The sequence below is a fragment of the Amphibalanus amphitrite genome, unplaced genomic scaffold (assembly GCF_019059575.1).
Source record: "Amphibalanus amphitrite isolate SeventyFive unplaced genomic scaffold, NRLGWU_Aamphi_draft 001725F_arrow, whole genome shotgun sequence".
NCBI lineage: Eukaryota > Metazoa > Arthropoda > Thecostraca > Balanomorpha > Balanidae > Amphibalanus > Amphibalanus amphitrite.
In genome coordinates this window covers 12759-33255 of record NW_024883218.1, presented here as the reverse complement: position 1 = coordinate 33255, position 20497 = coordinate 12759, and the positions used below count along the sequence as shown (strand labels likewise).

The 20497-nt window shown below is 53.3% G+C and overlaps 1 protein-coding gene across 3 annotated transcripts in view; it reads right to left on the bottom strand.

Moving 5' to 3' along the window:
• The window catches only part of LOC122374842 (adenosylhomocysteinase-like 1), a 38022-nt gene extending 17906 nt beyond the window's left edge, over positions 1–20116 (bottom strand). Inside the window, exons 1-5 of one of the 3 annotated variants that reach the window (XM_043353849.1) lie at positions 20089–20116; positions 18843–19240; positions 15836–15953; positions 5163–5309; positions 4663–4763 (exon numbers count right to left, since the gene is read on the bottom strand). In XM_043353849.1, the coding sequence (XP_043209784.1) occupies positions 4663–4763; positions 5163–5309; positions 15836–15953; positions 18843–18914 (438 nt within the window). In that variant the 5' untranslated portion in view covers positions 18915–19240; positions 20089–20116. Of the gene's footprint in view, positions 1–4662; positions 4764–5162; positions 5310–15835; positions 15954–18842 lie in introns of all 3 variants that reach the window. The other 2 variants (XM_043353848.1, XM_043353850.1) reach the window with 2 other exon arrangements.
• Positions 20117–20497: the final 381 nt, after the last annotated feature.

The following is a 20497-nucleotide window of genomic DNA, read 5'->3' as shown; positions in this document are numbered from 1 at the left end:
TTTGTTGGTTGATTGTGAGTTGAACCATGTAAAGTTTTTACCGTAAAAAACCAATAGTTTCTGAGTTATAGGCCGCCAAACATAGGGCTGCAGCGCGAACTCCAGGAATTGCCCGAGGCTATATCTCGGAAACCGTTGTTCGAAGAAAAAAATCCTTGCCACAGCTGGCTTCCCCGCCCATCACAACCCCTTACACCAGTTTTCAACGAATAATAAAATATGAGGGTGCAAATTTAATTTTTTATTTGTCGATTTGTCGTGGAACGCCCCTCCATACGGTCCAAGAAAGCTGGCACACTACCTTTAAACTTTTCTTCTAGTCGGGATAAGAATGGCGATGGAAGCGAGAGAACTGACGTCGCATAGAACTACATAGGTCTAACGTCAAGATACATGGGCTGGGAGTGCGAGTGGCGTAATTGGTTCACAAGAAACAAAAACTGCCCTCAGTCAAAAACAACTCCCTGGGATAAACGAAACAGGGAGATAAAATGGAATATAAATCATATGCCACAAGCAGAAAATGTAGTGCAGCTGTTACGATGACGCAATACACTCTTGCCACATACTATACTTTATAACGTAACTACACACTTCCACACCGCTCCCCTAGATACAACACTCTGGAATAAGACCACGATCAAACTGATGCCAAACTTATATAAGCCATTAAGACGCCCATACATCTATTATCATCCAAAGTTAGAGCCTTATCCCCAACGGACCATTATACCACAGGAGGAGCTTTTCTCTGCTGCTGGCTGCGGTGAGGGAGCCGCCAGCCCAGCTCAGGCTGGTTGTAGTGAAGGAGCCAGCTAAGCTCAGACTCGCAGCGGTAAGGGAGCTAACTCAGCTCAGACTCGCAGCGGTAAGGGAGCCAGCTCAGCTCAGACTCGCAGCGGTAAGGGAGCCAACTCGCCAACTCAGCTCAGGCTAGTTGAGGCGATGGAGCCAGCTCAGCTGAGGCTCGCAGTCTTGAGGTAGCCAGCTCAGCTCAGGCTCGCTGCAATGAGGGGCCACTCAGCTCAGGAGTTCCGTCAGTGCCGGCACCTAGCTCCATGTATTATGTATGCGCACCACCGCACGCGCTGGGCCCGTCACGCCACTCATGCCAATGTCAACACGCCACTGTAGCTGGTTTACCGGGTTCGGCCGCTGCCGACTGGGTCCCGTGGGGTCCGCCGCACTGGAGGGACCGCGGCCATTGCAGCACGTCTGGCCCGCCGAGCTGTCCATTGTAGTATAGCAGATACCTGCCGCTCTGCCAACAGTAATAACACCTGACGGCTGTGGGTGCTATGGAAGGGAGATCGTCTCCTTCCCGGAAAAAATCAAATTCAGCTGTCAGACGTCACGGCAAGGTTGTGTTACCGGTGTTCAGATCTCGGACAGGATAAGAATACAGATCTAAACCACCGCCTGAGGGTCGATACTTCGGAGGCCATCAGAGCTGAGAGGCTGAGAGCGACCGGATGAACTTCCAGCCGCCGCCGCCGCCGCCACTTTTAGCACGCCATAGCCTATAAATTACCACAGAGTCGCACAGATATGAGACGTGCCCGGCAGCCAGAGTGAGCATGACGCCACAGACGGCCCACAGTCGGGACATAAAGACCAATAGTGACGTAAGGGAGGCGACGGTTTCGACAGACGTCTGAGGCGTCAGATCCACTCGGCTAGACGACGACATTGTGGCACACATTCGCCGCTTGGGACGAGGTAAAAACGACACAACCATGTGGCGGCGAATGCCTCCATCGGAACACGCTATGTCAAACTATGAAAAATGAACGTGACGTCAACTGAGACAGAAATAGACGAGCAGACTGGGACAAAACCACGGCTTTCCAGAAGGAAAAACCGTCCATAGCGTTTTATTGCCTATTCAATCATGACGCACACGACACTCATTACCTGCATACTTATAGCTGTTTGGACTCCTTGATCCGTGGAAGCGCACTTCCCTACGAGGATAACACTATCGTTAGATCATCGCGGCTTGGTCTGATGCCATTGATCAATGTGTATCGTCGATATTCAGCTCCCCCCCCCCCCAAGCTAGTACCACTCCATATGTTGACCGGGCAATAGCAAACGCGCCGATCGAATATTGGATCACACCGACCACCGTGCTCATTGATGCCAGTGCAGTATTGAGGCAAGCGTAGCCAAGCCGATACATGGATGCGACCGATATGGGGCTTTTCAGTGCCCACCCGTGCCCCAATTCGCTATGTAAAATTACCTTCCATAAAAACATCATTCAAGGTCCTGCCTTGGTCAGTACTGCTCCTAGTTCGTGGTTCAAAACTGGTTAATATTCATCCGTTCCAACTGACTTCTGATAAACAGACCACAGATCACACCCGGACATCCTAGTCCCGAGTTGGACGGCGTGGGCTGGCCAATTGGCGTCTTCCCAGCGTAGTTTAGACATGCCTGACTCAGTCCGGCTCCCGTTTAACTTCCCTGCACACGCACGGCGCAGCGGTCGGTGCCAGCCAGCGTTAAATTCGGCCACCGCAGCGTTCGCCGCGGGCAGTTAGGCAGCTTCCGGCCGACTGGTGGAGCAGAGACCGGCCGAACCGAGCCACACCCGGCTGTTGGCGGAGGACACACCAATATCGGGCCTGTCCAAACAGCACCTGCCGCCCCTCCTGGAAGACGTCGCACCCGCGCGAGTGAAACAAGCATCATTACCACCCGACAGCAAATGGAATTTCCAGAAACAAAACGTTACCTCTAACACATTGAATCTATCCAAATCGACACGCAAAACTAGCCCAATCGACACATATTAATGAAAATAGAGCTCCGGCATCTCCTTATGCAAACAGTGGCATGTGAAAAATAAATTTGATAAAGCCAAAGACGACAATTTATGGCACCAAGTATAGGGCGCATATATCCGTTTGTGCTGCCATTAACATGCGCAGTACCGACTGGCCTTGGTCGCCAGCCATTGAGCGTGTCACGCGAGCTCTAGCAATAGCGAGCGGTGCCTGGCTCAGCGGCCGGCCCCGGCGGTTTGCTCGTCAACAAATCGACCAACAGGACATTCACTCTTCCAGCGGCCCGGTGGGAGGGTGGACAAAAAGAATAGCGAGCGGACGACAAAACCGAATGACGAGTGGACGTACGAATAGATGGATGGATGGACGGAAAGACAAGTGGACGAGCGAATGGATGGATGGATGGATGGATGGATGGATGGATGGATGGATGGATGGATGGATGGACGGAAAGACAAGTGGACGAGCGAATGGATGGATGGATGGATGGGTGGGTGAATGGATGATGGATGGATAGATGGATGGATGGATGTATGGATGGATGGATGGATGGATGGATGGATGGATGGATGGATAGATGGATAGATGGATAGATGGATGGATGGACGGATGGATGGAGGATGGATGTATGAACGAACGGTTGATGGCGTGACACGATCCCCAACGAGAGGGACAGCGGAGGGGCGGGATTCGCCGGGGCAGGTCAGACTGACACGGTAATGGAGCCGATGACGACAGAGATCGGCAGCGGTCACATCTGTCACTCTCCCCGGAACGAACAGACACTAGTATCGTCGGAAAGCGTCATAATATGTTATGACTGGTCACAATCATAACAGATTTGCGGTGCGATGAGTTTGGAGTGCCTCCGAAAACAGGGACGATGGCAAATATTTACACTCAGCGGTGGGTGATACGCACCAGCCACTGCATGTTGTTCTTGCCGGCCTTGATATCACAAGTCACTTCCACGAAGAAAAGGACATTAGCCACATGAAACAAAAGTCGCAGCCTAGCGTCTGAAGTAAACAATGACGAACATTCTTACCGCAACACGAAGCAGTAACATCCGGCAAAACCACATACGCTAGAGCCGGAAGTTTAGAGTACGGCTGCGGTCAGCGCGATGACACACCGTCCATCTAAAAAAGAAGCATTGGTCGGACGGATCGTTCATTCGTGGAGAGTCGAGGCGGAAAATGAGGTTGCCCGCCCTGTCTCATTACGGCCACCCACCAGGTTATCTGACCAGACAGGAGCGCCGGGGCAGGAGGCGCCGGCAGTGAGCTGAATGTCCAGAGCGGCCGCCACATCCCCTCCGCACGGCTCAGTGCCAGCTATCTGTCACCGCTGACCACCCTCTGGGTCGGGCCCACCACCGCGCCGACCACACCGCGCCCGCGATACCCGCGATAGGCGGCCTCCCGGCACCCGACGATGGCCGTCCCAGATACCAGGACTGGCGGCGGGGGTCCCTTCCACATCGATCATCGGGGACTAATGAGGCTGGCCGAGCCGCCCCTGCCGCGCAGAGCACCGTCCGGAGCCTGGATCACCGCACAGGATCGTCAGCAGTCCGGATCACCGCTCAGAGGATCGTCCGACCAGTCCGGATCACCGCAGAGGATCTTCCGGAGTCCGGATCACCGCAGAGGATCGTCCGGCCAGCCCGGATCACCGCTCAGAGGATCGTCCGGAGTCCGGATCGCTGAATCGCACCGCACCCGAGCGGCGACAGCGAGGGACGATCCCAGCCACCCTGCATCCGTCTCCCGCAGGCTCCATAGACAGGACAGGACCCCGGCGCTTTAGCAGTGTATTTATTTCAGTAGGGTGTGGTAAATGCTCTGAGGCCCGTCCCGGTACGTACCGCAGTCTGGGCGTTGATGTGTGTGCAGCCGACGATTTTGGCACCTCGGAGAGGCTTGTCCTCCGCGGCCCGCTTCCTCAGGGCGACAATGCCGGGCATCTCTGGAGGAGTGTCAATGGGAGACATTGGTCAGTCGTGAGGCAGGGACGGCGTGCATGGACTGCCACACTTGAACACAGCGATAGATAGTCCATAGAGTCGTTTACGTGACCGAGGCACCCAGTTTCCTTGGATCTGTGATTGAATTACAGCGCCTGAACTTTCACTTATAATGACATGCTGTCCAAACCATCGACCCACAGGACTCAATGACGTCATACTCATAGCTCTGTACTGATATTATTCAGAGGTGAAAGCTGCCCGCAACCAATCAATCTCACGCCATGCCCAATACGTTGGTAAAGTGGGATATCACAAAACAGACAGAGTACCACACCAGCCCAGAAGCTAGTCCTCTCCCCTGCTCTCCCTCTCCCTCTCTCCCCTCTCCGCTAGCTCACCCTGCTCGGCGATCTCGATCTCGCGCCGGCCGAACGCAGCTTGCGCCACGTTCTTGATGCAGAAGTCGGTGAAGCCATCGCCGGCCGTCTGGGACTTTTCGCGCGGAGAGATGTCATCCTCGTCTGAGCTGCTGCCCGTGTAGGACGCTGTAACGACCGCACGGTTCACGGTCAAAACCGGCGGGGCTGTTACGGAAAATTTAGGACGTTGGATGATAACGGCAGAGAGGTTACGGTTAGCACAAGTAGGGACACTTTCGGATAATGTAGGACGCTGCGACGGCCACAATAAATCATAGTTAGAGCCAGTAGGGTCATTTCAGAAAAAGGTTTGAACATATAAGACCGAAGAGTAAGATATTAATGGTAGCTGTCCGTTGAAACTGTCAGAGTGATCCACTCGTAAAAATTGTTCAGATGGCTTCAATAACATATCGCCCTTCAATAACGATGTTTTCAAACGAATGACGATCGGATAATCTCAAACGTAAATGACACAGCTCATTTTCTTTCTCATTTGGATTTTTCAAACAGTTGTTTTCTGTTTAAATTAATACCTAATAAAACGCAATACATCAGTTACGAATGGTGTCAATTAGCAGCAAGTGGAATTCCTAATAAACATTGATGCGATATATCTGCAAACGAAATTTCAGATTTGCCTGGGAACAATGGCCAGAAATGAAAAGATTTTGTGCTTACAGCTTCGAGCAGAACTGGCTCATATGTTAAAAAAGAGAGAGAGAGAGAGAGAAAAAAATGGCGCATGAGAGACACCTAAAAGCATACACACAGAGAGACACATGCGTAATGCACTATGCAAAAACATTCAGCTAGCGCACCTTTCACTAAATGAATCACAAACAAGTCATTTCCATATATAAAAATCAAAATGTCTGTACGTATGTATGTAACGCGTCCGTCACGCTTGGCGGGCTATTGCTCCGGAACGGTGCGAGCTACGGGGGTGAAATTTTGAACGTAAGTCGGACGCGTGCATCTGTTTGTTGTATTAAATTTTGGAGGGGGTGCGTGCAGCGGTGTGCACGTGGCGGGCGCATCTTTGCAGCATTTTGGGCCGCGGCCGGCGCCGAGCAGAGAGCACGTGCTCTAGGCTCAGATTGTTCGCTGCGAAAACTGAGCGAAATCAGAGCCGGCAGGTCTGATTTGGCAATGAATACCGGAACAGGGCACCGCCGGCCAAGAGGAGACGCAAAATTTATTCTGGCAATAACTCGCCCGCTACTGGGCCGATTTTAATGAAAATTGATTCATTACGCTGCGCGTAATGCTGTCCCTCTAGTTACATATATAAAAATCAAAATGTCTGTATGTATGAAACGCGTCAGTCACGCTTTAAGGGCTATTGCTGTGGAACGATGCGGGCTACGGGGGTGAAATTTTGGACTTAAGTCGGACGCGTGCATCTGTTTGTCGTATTAAATTTTGGAGGGGGTGGGTTCAGCGGTGTGCACGTGGCGGGCGCATCTTTGCAGAATTTTGGGCCGCGGCCGGTTTCGAGCAGACGGCACGTGCCATAGGCTCAGTTTCTTCGCTTTCAAAACTGAGGGAAATCAGAGCCGGAAGGTCACTGACCTTTGGCAATGAATACCGGAACAGAGCACCGCCGGCCAGGAGGAGACGCCAAATTTGGGGGACCATCAAAGCGTCCAAAACCGCAGCATCCAAAGTACGCAACATCCAAAACCGCAGCGTCCAAAGTACGCAACGTCCAAAATACGTCCAAAATCGGGTATATAGGGAGCATTCACAACGTCCAAAACCGAAACATCCAAAACCGCAACATCCAAAACGTATCATCCAAAAACGCAACATCCAAGGACGCATCATCCAAAGTACGCAACATCCAAAGTACGCAACATCCAAAACCGTTAGGTTAGGTTAGGTTAGGCTAGGTTAGGTTAGGTTAGGTTTCCTTATCCCCGGTAGGCATAAATCAGTAGGTTAGGTTAGGTTAGGTTAGGTTAGGTTAGGTTGGGTTTCCTTATCCCCAGTAGGCAAAAATCAGTAGGTTAGGTTAGGTTAGGTTTGGTTGGGTTAGGGATAGGCAAAAATCAGTAGGTTAGGTTAGGTTAGGTTAGGTTAGGTTAGGTTAGGTTGGTTTTGGATGTTGCGTGCCTTGGATGTCGTGGTCTTGGACGTTGTGGTTTTGGAGGTTACGTACTTTGGATGTTGCGTCTTTGGATGTTGCGTTTTTGGATGATACGTTTTTGGACGTTGCGGTTTTGGATGTTTCGGTTTTGGACTTTGTGAATGCCCCCTATAAACCCGATTTTGGACGTATTTTGGACGTTGCGTACTTTGGACGCTGCGGTTTTGGATGTTGCGTACTTTGGTTGCTGCGGTTTTGGACGCTTTGATACGGACCCGCCAAATTTATTCTGGCCATAACTCGGCAGCTACTGGGCCGATTTCAATGAAACTTGGTTTATTACGCTGCGCGTAATGCTGTCCCTCTAGTTTACATATATAAAAATCAAAATGTCTGTACGTATGTAACGCGTCCGTCACGCTTGGCGGGCTATTGCTCCGGAACGGTGCGGGCTACGGGGGTGAAATTTTGAAGTCAGACGCGTGCATCTGTTTGTTGTATTAAATTTTGGTGGGGGTGCGCTCGCCGGTTTGCACGTGGCGGGCGCATCTTTGCGGGATTTTGGGCCGCGGCCGGCGCCGAGCAGACGGCACGCGCATTATCCTCAGTTTCTTCGCTGCAAAACTGAGGGAAATCAGAGCCGGCAGGTCACTGACCTTTGGCAATGAATACTGGAACAGGGCACCGCCGGCCAGGAGGAGACGCTAAATTTATTCTGGCCATAACTCGGCCACTAATGGGCCGATTTTATTGAAACTTGGTTTATTACGCTGCGCGTAATGCTGTCCCTCTAGTTTACATATATAAAAATCAAAATGTCTGTACGTATGTAACGCGTCCGTCACGCTTGGCGGGCTATTGCTCCGGAACGGTGCGGGCTACGGGGGTGAAATTTTGGACTTAAGTCAGACGCGTGCATCTGTTTGTTGTATTAAATTTTGGTGGGGGTGCGCTCGCCGGTTTGCACGTGGCGGGCGCATCTTTGCGGGATTTTGGGCCGCGGCCGGCGCCGAGCAGACGGCACGCGCATTATCCTCAGTTTCTTCGCTGCAAAACTGAGGGAAATCAGAGCCGGCAGGTCACTGACCTTTGGCAATGAATACTGGAACAGGGCACCGCCGGCCAGGAGGAGACGCTAAATTTATTCTGGCCATAACTCGGCCACTAATGGGCCGATTTTATTGAAACTTGGTTTATTACGCTGCGCGTAATGCTGTCCCTCTAGTCACTCTTATAAAAATCAAAATGTCTGTACGTGTGTATGTATGTATGTAACGCGTCAGTCACGCTTGGCGGGCTATTGCTCCGGAACGGTGCGGGCTACGGGGGTGAAATTTTCGACGCAAGTCGGACGCGTGCATCTGTTTGTTGTATTAAATTTTGGTGGGGTTGGGTTCGGTGGTTTGCACGTGGCGGGCGCATCTTTGCGGGATTTTGGGCCGCGGCCGGCGCCGAGCAGACGGCACGCGCCTTAGGCTCAGTTTCTTCGCTGCAAAACTGGGTGAAATCAGAGCCGGAAGGTCACTGACCTTTGGCAATGAATACCGGAACAGAGCACCGCCGGCCAGGAGCAGACGCCAAATTTATTCTGGCATTAACTCGGCCGTTACTGGGCCGATTTTAATGAAAATTGATTTATTACGCTGCGCGTAATGCTGTCCCTCTAGTGATACTAATAAAAAACAACAACAACAACAACAACAACAAACACCAACACAAAGCGAATACCAAGGGCAGTGCACATGAATTAACCTTATGACAAAATAGTGATTCAATGTCCTACTGAGCATCACGCTCGTTCCTGTGTCTCTGTGTCCTGGTCCGCCCGCATTATCCCCTGTGCCTCGTATGGGGACGTCTCTAACAGGTGTCCGTGGCTGTGTGTGACTGAGATGGGTGTCTGTTGGGGGGGGGGGGGGGGGGGGGGGGCTGGCGCCCGCTCTGCTGCTGTTGGCAGGAACAGCCGGCGTGGCGGCTGGTGGACGATGACAGGACCCGCCGTGATAACGGAGCCTCCGCTCCTGGCTGCGTTAGGTGAGAGCGCCGACAGGCTCTAGGTGAGAGCTTAGACAGGCGGAGGTGAGAGCCCGACAGGCGGAGGTGGGAGCACGACAGGCAGGGGTGAGCTGAGGTGGGGTGTTATCAGACCGGCAATGTAACACCACCGACCGATCAATGTAACACCTCGGCTTGTAACGTGATCCTTACATGGCACGCCACTCAGCCCACGCGGCGGACGCAGATCGCCGAGCACGGACAGAACCACCGCTACACAGAACGCCCGCCATATCTGGAGGATAACGATCAGCGTGCGTCATTCCGGGACAGGGGCGTGCCAATGGGTCGGTGACCGCAGTGACCGGCCGGCGGTCCGTCTGCAGCGAGCCGTAATTGTCACCCGACCCCGATTACAGTTGACATCCCGCTACGCCGAGCACGTGCAGACAACTAACAAACGGCTCAGTCAGTGCGAAATCCGATGGCTTTCTCTGTGAAAGGCAGGCTGGATTCCTGGTGCACCCTCATGACATACCATTTTCCGATCCACTGTCAGGAGGAAATTATCTTCAATGCTGAAAGGTTCATTTAGGGCAACTTCCGCTTTACCTACCCGATGACTACTCTTTAGCTTCATGCAAAAGGAAGCACTACTACTCCACCCTACATTCCCGACGCCCGGCGCGTGTGCCGGAAGTCGGCCATGATCGACCGCTGATGTCCTGTCCTGGCCACGCCGGCACCGGCAGCGGCAGCGGCAGCGGTGGCGGCGGCCCGACCTCGGGGGTCGGTCGATCAGTCGACACTTCACCGAGCCGACCGGTCAATTCGCCAGCCGGGCACGGCGGCGGCAGCAGGGAGGAAAGAGAGCTGATCGACGGAAAACCCTCTGCCTCGCAACACAGTGGGCGGATGAGCCATACAGGCTGAGCCTACAGGAGCATACACCCCCGGCAGAGGGTTAAACCACCCGAGTCTCACCAGAGGACACCACCACCCGGCGCGCGGACAGAAGCACAGGACGGCGACACCCGGCGTCGTTCCCGTCAGCCGCTGATGGTCTGAGCGGTGGACGCCCGCAGAGGGTCCATTCGCAGAGCGAGAGTGGCGTGCCACCGATGATCGGGCCGGCCCCGCCTCTCTCCCTGGTCGTACACTCTGCAGGAGACGTCGGAGACAGTTCCCGGAGCCTGCATGGGAACCCGGCTTTAGGCGATTCTCAGAGACGATGGGAGACAGACTTTAGGAGCAGACCAGGAACGGCGCTCAGAGCCGGTCCGAGACGATACTCAGGGACAGGCGAGCCGGACACTGCACTCACAGGCTGACAGCGATGGCCAGTCACCAGAGGAATCATGGAGCACAGACGGAGACGGAGGGGAGGCAGACTGACTGGGTATCAGAGCATACGGTCTCCCAAGGGGCAATGGCGGCGTCAGAGACACAATACAGGAGAAAATCCTAGAGCTACTCACAGAACGGCAGGCACTTTCTGCTCCATTCTAACGATTATGTTCAAAAATGGGTCTATGACATTCCAATGACGTCTCATAAAACTCGGGAAACGTGCTCGTCATGTGCCATAAATCGAGTTCCGACGGCAGTCTGGTGCGTCCCGTGTCGACAGTCGCCCGTCGGGTAACCGACTAGGGCGCTGAGCGAATACCAATGACTGCAGTCTGAGTGCCGCAGACAGCCGCGCAGGTGCCCAGCGGGCGGCACGTACCCGTTCGTTCACAGCTTATTTATATACCGGACACCACGAGCTGGGCGAGCGCAACAGGTGTAACCCACCCCGCTCTGGTATCGACTCTGCCCATGGACCAACGTAGGGCAGAGCAGGATCATCCATCGATCTCTAACAGCTTGCGAGGGATCGACACAGGGCTCAACATCTATCGGGGCCGAAGTGAATGTCTGCTGAGACGAGCTGCACAGCAGAGAGAGAGGGAGGGAGGGGAGGGAGCGGGACCACAATCCTAGCTGTATCACACTGAGTGTACCAGGCTTATTTGAAAACATCGCATTAACTGATGGGATTCATTCAGCGTCAGTAACTAGACGGGTGACATTCTAAAATATTCGAACCATCTGCTGAGGCCATTCAAAGCGTGCAACTGAAGGATGAACTGGTGGGAAATGAGCGGCAATGAAAGCAACAGGTGAGGTGGATCATTTCAGGAAGCTCATCTCGAAAGCTATCTTCAAGCAGATATTCAGATCCCGGAATAGAATAGAACTAGTCCGAGCTTAAGTGTTCAATGGTATTACCAGGATTCGATCAAGCAACAGTTTCACAAGTGGGAACCCTCAGCAGCATGTAGTCAATGGATATTCAGTTCATTAATCAACTTCCCACTCATGTTGAATAGCGTTCATTGCCGGGTACTGAGTACAGACCTCCTCAGCAGATCCGCATTCTACCACCATCACAGGTAGCGGCCGCTGCGTGGGCACGGTGGTAACACGGACTAGAAATCAATATTTTGGCGAGTGGCAACCGGACCGGGCATGCGACAGTGGAGCGGTCAACCAAAGCGTTCGATGGAGGGCGGAGACAGTCAGTAGGTCAGGGACGGAAATTTCCGGTGCATTGCGCGAAAGGAGGCAGCAACAGAACGAAACCGACTTAGCAACGAGAACAAATGATCGCCAGTGACAAGCACTCTCAGAAACTCCCTTGCGACGCACCGTCCGACAGCCGTCCGGGGCCGTTTGGAAAAGGTCAGAGCGCTGGCAGCCGCCGGTCGACGGAGCACAGTGGGTCAGGTGGCCTGCTCAGTGGCGCCGTGACTCAAATCGCGCGTGCTTGGCAGACGCCGAGGTCGGCCGCTGCCGCTCCATGTCCGCGATGGAAGGGGGGTGGGGGGACGCGGCACAGAGAAGTCGAGAGTCCCACAGCCGATGGGCGAGACGGAGATCCAGTATACCACGACGTATTCACTGGCGGTCCAGCAAAGCGCCTGGACACTGGACAGGTGACAGTGGCACCACCAATTACTGCCCCTATCACACCAATAAACAGACTGTTTTTTTCCGCTACCGGCTTAGGCGAAGACACGTCGCAGGTAAAACAAACACGCCGTGGCAGGCTGCGGGCCGGTCACCGAAAGAGGGACACCGGAGACTAAAAAAAAAAAAAAACACACACACACACAAGACGGTTTTTAACGCCATCACGGCGGTTGGGGATGATCGATCGTGTAGTCTTGGAGACACCGCTAATCGCGAATTAGCGGTGTTTCCAACACACTACTACAAACACACAAGGGACCAGGAATCACAGACAGGGTCCACTGCACAAAGACAAACACACGTGCGCAAACAGGGCAGCAGCGAGCGGCGGGTCACCTACCGCGCTCCTCGTCCACGTGTGGATAGTACGGCGGCGGGGACAGCATGCCGGCTCACGGACACGGGGACACTGGACACGCGGACACACGGACAGGGCCCCATCGGCCGGCCGGCCTGCCCAGTGCACCGATACCATCGGACCGCCACATGCAACCGGTCCTAAATGGCGTGGACAACACAAGCCGATGCGATTTTTTCAGCATAAAATTCCTGAAGCCTTCGTTCGGGTTACGAATGAGCGAGCTCACGTAAGCAGAACGTAGACTACTTTATAGCATGTCCATGGGGTACGCCGAGACGGGACCAAAACCGTCAAATATTTTTATAAATGACCGATCCAATTTGGTATAAGCAATAAATGCAAGTGTTTTCATTACACTGATAATAGGCAGACATAAAAATATAATTGAGAACATAATCGAATGGTACCATTCGCAAAGGCCATACTAGTGGACAGGTAATAAAGACAGTCGGCTTGAAGTAAAGCGCCCACATACAATTACTGACAAAGAGAGGTTCCCGATGCCGAGCCATCGCAAACTGAACGACATCTGACAAAACTAGCCTTTTCAACCGGCCCCCAGCCGCCGGGTACCGGCGAGTCGAGAACCGTGTAATGCGGCACAGTATAGCATCAGGCGGGACTGCTAACGCCATCTATCGGCAGGCCACTAAGTGGTCCGAGCCATGCGGCACAGCATACCATCAGGCGAGACTGCTAGCGCCATCTAGTGGCACACAGTCACAGACGCCGCTTCAAGAGTGGATGTAAGCTTTATCTTTACGGCCAGGGATGAGCGAGTGATGCTACATGCAACAAGCAACTGAAAATCCCGACATTCTTACGTGTCATAGTATACATAAAAAACAAATATGACAATCTGAAAGAACTAACGTCAGCAACCAACACCACCAACCAGCATTTTCGCAATCCAGAAGAAAACTACACAAAAGCGGCAAATCTGGGAGACAATCCCATGCTTCAACGATGCGAAGACAAGTAACCGATCGCCAATCGAGGCTGACAAACGAGAGGCCCCCGCAGAACCATCCATTCGGGAAAACACGTCTGTTTCTTCAGCCAACAGCGGCGGTGACGGTCAGATAGCGCACGGACCGGTAAATCACCGCTCAGAGCGTGCCGCGGAGCCCAGCAATGCTCCCAACTACGTCACTGGGTAAACAATAGCAGACACCTGCTGGACACGTGGACGGCATCAGGCACGTATACACACGGCGGCAGACACATACCTGGCCGTCAGAATACAATGAGGAACGACAAAGGCGGCTGCGAGTGCTCCTTCAAGCGCTGTCTCACAAGCCTTTACATCCCACCTGGTATCACGTAACGTCAGGGCATCACGCCACCTAACGTCACGCCACCACGTCACATTTCCCGTCACGCTGTCCGGTCACGTCACCATCCTCCCCGCGGCGTTCTGATGGCCGAGCGGCGGGAGCCAGCCGCGGCCTCGGCCACCTCCGTGCCCGGTGCCCCAGGTAATTCAATCTGAGCCGGCTGGCCCGGTGGGCGGCTGGCACGGCTGAGCAGACAGAGGGTGGAACGGCGCCACACCGTGAAAAGTCCAGCCGGAGATCGAAACGGGAGATTCAGCTGACGGGCAGGCGGAGATGGCAAAATGGCAAACGGGGCGCAATGGGAAAACGAAATAGCATGTGATGAATTGGGGTTTTTGGGAGCCCGGACTACAGGTCATCGGCGGAAATCTCATGCCATTTGGTGTAGTGGAAAGCGTTTGCGATATTTGTATGCATGCAATTGTGTGCTACGTGCGCTCGATAGTTCAATTAAATGCACGCTCAAGAGATTCGCCTCCATCTTTTGCGCTCAGATGAGCCATTACAGAACAATTTTATTCCATTTTTACCTAATTGACAGAATACCTTCAAACGGCAGACTTCCTGCCTTCCTGGTATCTAGTCAACCATTTAAAGGAAGGGTGCCACCTTCCGAAATTTTTGTTCTATGAATCTATTTTACTTATTTGAATTTTTAGACGTGGTTAGCGCGTCCACAATATACAAAAAACCGAAACATTGCATTTAATACATTGGCCAAAAAAAAAAGATCGTTGTTTATATCACCACTACAACTCAAGGTCGTTTGATGTGGCAGCTAGGACGGCTGGCATATCCTGTTGTCATGGCAACATATCATTCTGCCATTTGCATTGATGGCGCAACTGAGACAAAAAGATGAACAAATAAAAAGAAAGAAGATAACATGATTTGAACTAAAGGTTTCATCAAAAGAACATCAGAAAGAACATCAGAAAAGAACATCAAATAAGTCGAGTAAAGGTTTTTCCTTTACAATGCTTAAGAGATCTATGGAACCCTTCACCCTTCATGCAACTTACTAGAAAAACTACCCAATTAAAATTTTAAAACTTAAGTGTATACCATAAAGAAAAAATATACCCTTTCAAAATGATAAAACATGCTTTAAAAGTATAACTTTTATACATACCTTTGCTGATTTCATGTTTTATAAAATACCCTTAACACGACGAGGAAATAGTGCTGAAGATTTTTGCCTGCCCAAATGCTGGCAGCAAAACTGGCAAATGATAACTTCACGTGCGGATTCAATGCTGACCGTCTCGAGCATAGGTAAGTGAAGCCGGTTTTTAGGTTCATGTGAGGCTAATCTTGTAAAAACTGCGTTGTGTCCAAAAGGTGGCACCCTTCCTTTAACACAATAAAACGGCAGCGGGATATTAATTAAACTCCTTGATGGTCTCAGGTATTTCCGAGCCAACGTCGGACGCCATTTAGGCACGAAATTAGGCGCTTCCCAAGCTTGGCTTCATAATGTCGAGCCACAAACTCCAATTACTTAACTATATGCATATGTACAACTTGCAGGACAGTATGGGCGACCAAAGGCAAACTGTGACTATCCCTCCCCAACCAGTCCCCATGGTAGTAAAAAAGGCCACGAAACATCAAATAAACACAAAACCAACGGAAACGGACTAGGCATAAGCCACAACTCGTCTGCGACCAGCCGGCCGAGCGAGACGTGCAGCTTCAAAGCCAAAGGCACACTTGAAAACCAAGCCAGACGCACAAGGCATTCAGCCGGGACGGGACGGGACGGTGCGGTCTGCGGGCGGCCAAGGCGGATCCGAGGTGAGGTGAGCGGTGAGAGCGGTGAGCGCGCGCCCGCCGGGCCGGTTCTTACAGGTAGAGGAGGCTATAGAGACGATGGAGGAGCGGCGCGACTCGCGGCGCGCCGGAGTGATGGGCAGAGAGAAGCGCCGCACGCCCGAGCGACGGTTGAACTTGGAGGCGAATTGGATCTGCGGAAAGACGGCGGCGGGCGTCACACCGGCAGAGGTCAGCCCGGGTCACCCTCCCACACCCTCCCGCCCCCTGCACCGTCCGCCGCACTCAATAAAAACAGAGCCTGCCCCGCGCGATGACCACGATTGATCCTACTCAGCACAAATCTACTCTTGATTACGCTTAACGATGGCACGTTTGCCGTCCAATTTCCCAGAAAGAGCGACCGACGGTGTTTTTGAGGCCAATGACGTCGCGTTTGTAGTCGCCGTGACCGAAATTCGTGACCTCGCCGCGACCTTGCCGACTGGTCATTACTGTAACAGGGGCGCTGGTATACAGTCAAGAACGAGCGCGGACGGCCGCCTAAGAAGCCCGCAGCGTGCCGGACTGCAGCTAATGAACGTCCGATTTCATAGGAAATGAACCCAAGGCCCGAGGCGGCGTTGATTTGCCGCTTCGGCGCCGATGCAGGCTGCGGCCACAGCAGTCATGGTCCGGCCTACAGAGCGACCCGATCGGCTGCAGCAAGGATGGGGACGCCGGACGGTCCGATTCTCGGTATAAAAGTGACAAAGGCATTTTGAAATCACGATGGGAGAGGCCAAATGATATCCCATGGATGCTAAAAATGATAACATTGGGTTTCAGTGGTGACTGAAATACCAGAACGGGCCCCGCGTGATTGACATGTGATATGGGGAAGAAAAGTGAGCCATAAGGACGTGATGTTGTGTCGGGGTGGAAAATATGTGTTGCGTCCAATAACGCTGGAAGGTGTAAGACCAGGGATCAGGACTGACTGATGGGACACAGACCGGACCAGCGTCGCGGGATGGCGACGCGTGGCCAGGACCGGAGCCGCTAATAGATCGGTCGAGGTCCTCCCGACAAACGGAGCGTGCGAACTAATGAGCTGAGCTAACATGATCGCGGCGGGGGCCCTGCATGGGGGCGGGCTGATGCGGCGATCGGCGCCGCGACGGCGCAGCACGCGGTAGGACGGTGCGTTACGAAACAGCGCGATCCTTCTAATAAAAAACACGTTTTCAATTCAGGATGGGAATCGTGACACACTTGTGACAAAAACAATTTACTTTAAGCCTAGCATCATCCTACTCAGCAATTTTTAACATTTTTTATCGTTTAAGAAACGCCACAAAAGTATTTTACTACAAATTTGTTTTCGATTTCGCAAAAAGAAAGCTTAAAGAATATTAATACATACTTTACGGTGCGTTCACTGGAGATTAACCGTGCGTTAATTCGAAGGTAGCCGTGCACCAATTTAAATTGGTGCACGCGCGTGCAGTGATGACTTTCTCGACTGAAGTTTTTTCGGAAGGGTCATTGACTTTATTCTTAGAATTCCCATAAAAGGCCCTTTTAGTGGCATGGGCTAGGTTTAATTTAGATTTAATTTCGCACCGTTAAGCATGTATTAATTAGTTTAACACATGGTTTCCGTGCATAAATGGTTTTAACGCACTCGTGGATGGAATGGAGCACTCGTGCGTTAATGCACTCGTTTCACTCGTGCATTAACACACTCGTGCTCCAATCCATCCACGTCGTGCGTTAAAACCATTTACACACGGGAAACCATGTGTTAATATATATTATTTTGAAAACTGCACGTGCAGTTAACCCCTTTTTAAAAAGCACCTTACGTTAATACATCGCCTTCGCCTTCGCGACCCGGTGGGAGCAAATTGGTGAGTTATGATCCTCCCACCTCTCCCGTTATAGCTCGCGCAGTGAAATTCGTCGGTCCAACTGCGCAGCGACGCCTACAGGGCCGGTCGTAAGGGGATCCGGCGCCGGAAACAGCCAAACGGGAAGCACGGCCGAAACGCGCTTCGAATGCCCGGTAAATGCTCCCTTGCAGATTTGACTGGCCGGCAGAACTAGACAAACGCAGCAAACGCACACATGCCAGTCATGGCTACATCTGGCCTGGCGCGTTCAGACGCTGTCGTCATTGAATCGCTCTCGGTCTGATTCTGAGCGGCCATTAGAGCCGAGCTGTCAGCGCATAACCGGGATCTCGCCACGCCGCGACACCCACGGCATCCAAGACAAACACCGCGCTAACCACACCCAGGACACCGCGAAACAGCCGGCGACGCTGCTCCGCTCTCGTCCCCGGCCGAGCGGCTTGTTTTCCACTCGGAGCCGGCTCAGCACTGCCAGGACGCCTCGGTTCGACTCGTCCTCGAGAACCGCGGTGCGCTCAGCGCCACTCGACTGGCGCCGACCTCGCTCGTAAAGACCGCCGTCCCTAGACGCAACGACAGCGGTGCGGCGGCAGCAGCGGGGCGGGGCAGAGGGGGGACCCAAACACCTGCACTGCGGCAAGGGCTGGCTCGCAGCGATCGTTCGCTGACAGTTTATGATACGAACGAGGGGAAGGTCAAAGAGGTCTCCCCAGCGAGAGCAATATACAGAGGACTTGTACGATAAAACTGCATAAAGTTAGCGTTAGCCGGAATTCCCCTTACAATCAAGCGGAGCGGCAGCTAAATTTACTGTTTCGACTAACTCCCGGCACAAGTGTTTTTGATGGCAGCGCTGCCAAGCTGAAGCTCGTTCGAGCTATACAGCGTTGCAGGCCAGCCTGCAGACAGGACAGCCTTTCAGTTGCATCAGGCTTCCACTGAGTCTCACCTGTCCGATCTAACGTCGGGCTGACATCCAACAGACGGATCGGTTCAGATCCCCGTCCGACCGACCGCCTGTCCCCAATCATACATGTACCTCCACTCTCTCGTTCACCAGCCTGTTCACCTTCCCAACGCATTTCCCAGCGGCCCGCTGGACGCTACCCCTTCCCTTCTCCAAACCCCTCACCGTTCAGTTATCCCTTTCCTCCTTCCACCACGTTCCCCATCGTCCCGTTCACTAACCTTTCCTCCTTCCTCTCCTTCGTCGCTGTTCTGACCATTCTCGAAACTATCCTCATCAGACATCCTGCTCATCTGCAGGCTACTGGCCGTCGGCTAACACTGACAACACTGGAGATCGCTAAGGAACTGACGGCCTCACGTCGGCCGACAGCTAGGCGCCCATCAATTATTGGGCCTGGCCGGAGGCTACTGGCAGCTCCTGCAGTCAGCTGGCGGCCAGTTGGCGGCCTGCCCGAGTCAGCTGGTGACCTGGCTGGACCAGCTGGTGACCTAGCCGGGTCAGTTGAGTGACGGCCTCACTCCGACCGATCACAGACGTGACCTCACACACCGCAGTCTGAGGCGAGCGGAGGAAGTCGCCGGCGCCACGGACACCGTGTCACTGACGGCCGGAGCGGCTGCCGGCGGCGGCGGCGTGGGTATCAGCCGGTCGTCGGTCAGTGTCGCCAGTCTGTCGGCAGCCCCCACCTCCCCTCACGAGCAGCACGGACAGTCGATGGGACCACCCACCGCGCCTTGTCAGCGGCCGTCAGCGGACAGGGTCAGTCGTCAGGCCACCCGACAGCAGACAGGGGGCAGTCAGCAGGTCACCAGTCAGCAGGCAGGGGGCAGTCGCCAGGTCAACCGTCACAGGCGCTCCTGGCAGGCTGGCACACCTCGTACGATCCGGTCCGTCCCTCAGTCAGTCTCAGTCACCGGTTACACCGTAAGACTTGACTTAGTCTCAGCGAATGAGCCAGGTCTCAGCTACCTCTAAATCGGGGCCGTCGAAACAGTAGCATCTCCACACGAAAGTTACCGTTGTTGCGTAGTTTTTAGACGGTTTGAAAGTCACCTGTGTCGGCCGCCCAACGAAAATTAACTTTCCCCACCCACTAGCAGACTTGCTTAAAAATAAATGTCTTACTTTTATTTACTTGATATTTAAAACAATGAAGGAGAAACAGCAAGAAAACAGAGCATCGTAACGTTCATTGATGGAAGCACCAAAAACATCCAAATGGTCAAGTGTTTTCGGCATGGAAAGACAGGTAGAAAATGGAAGTTGTTCATATTAGATACCAAAATCTATAATTTCCACACGCAGGTGAACATAAAAAACAGCGGAATGGTTCGTAAAATGATCCGCACCAGCGCCCATCGTTAGGTCAGGTCAGGTTTGGTCATGTCACAGCCAGGTAGCAGTCAGGTCGCCGCCAGCAGCCGTCCCTGCGAACGCCACACCAAGCCGTCGATCAAGACGCACCACTCGCCGTCGGCTCCGTCGCCACACTGGGGCGCGCCACCACCGGCGGCGCCGCCGCCGCGGGGCGCCCGCGCACCGGTGGCGGACGGCGATTTGGGCCGAAGGCGGGGGCGGGGGCGAGGGCGGGGGCGGGCGGGCGCCGTGCCCACCGGCCAGCTCGGCCACAAGGATGCCGCCTGTCAGGAGCACCGCCTCCGCCAGCCGACATCCGGTGTGCGATTAGTATAAATGCTCGAAGAAACGCACAACTCGCAACTACGCCGCTGACTTCCGAACGGAAACATGACTCTGCGAAGACAAGTCGGATATCCAGGGCAGACTTCCTACATCTCGATAGTATCAAACTAAGTCCACAAACCAGAAGAGTTCCCTAAATCCCCGGCCCCACCAGGCACGACCAGCACTGCCT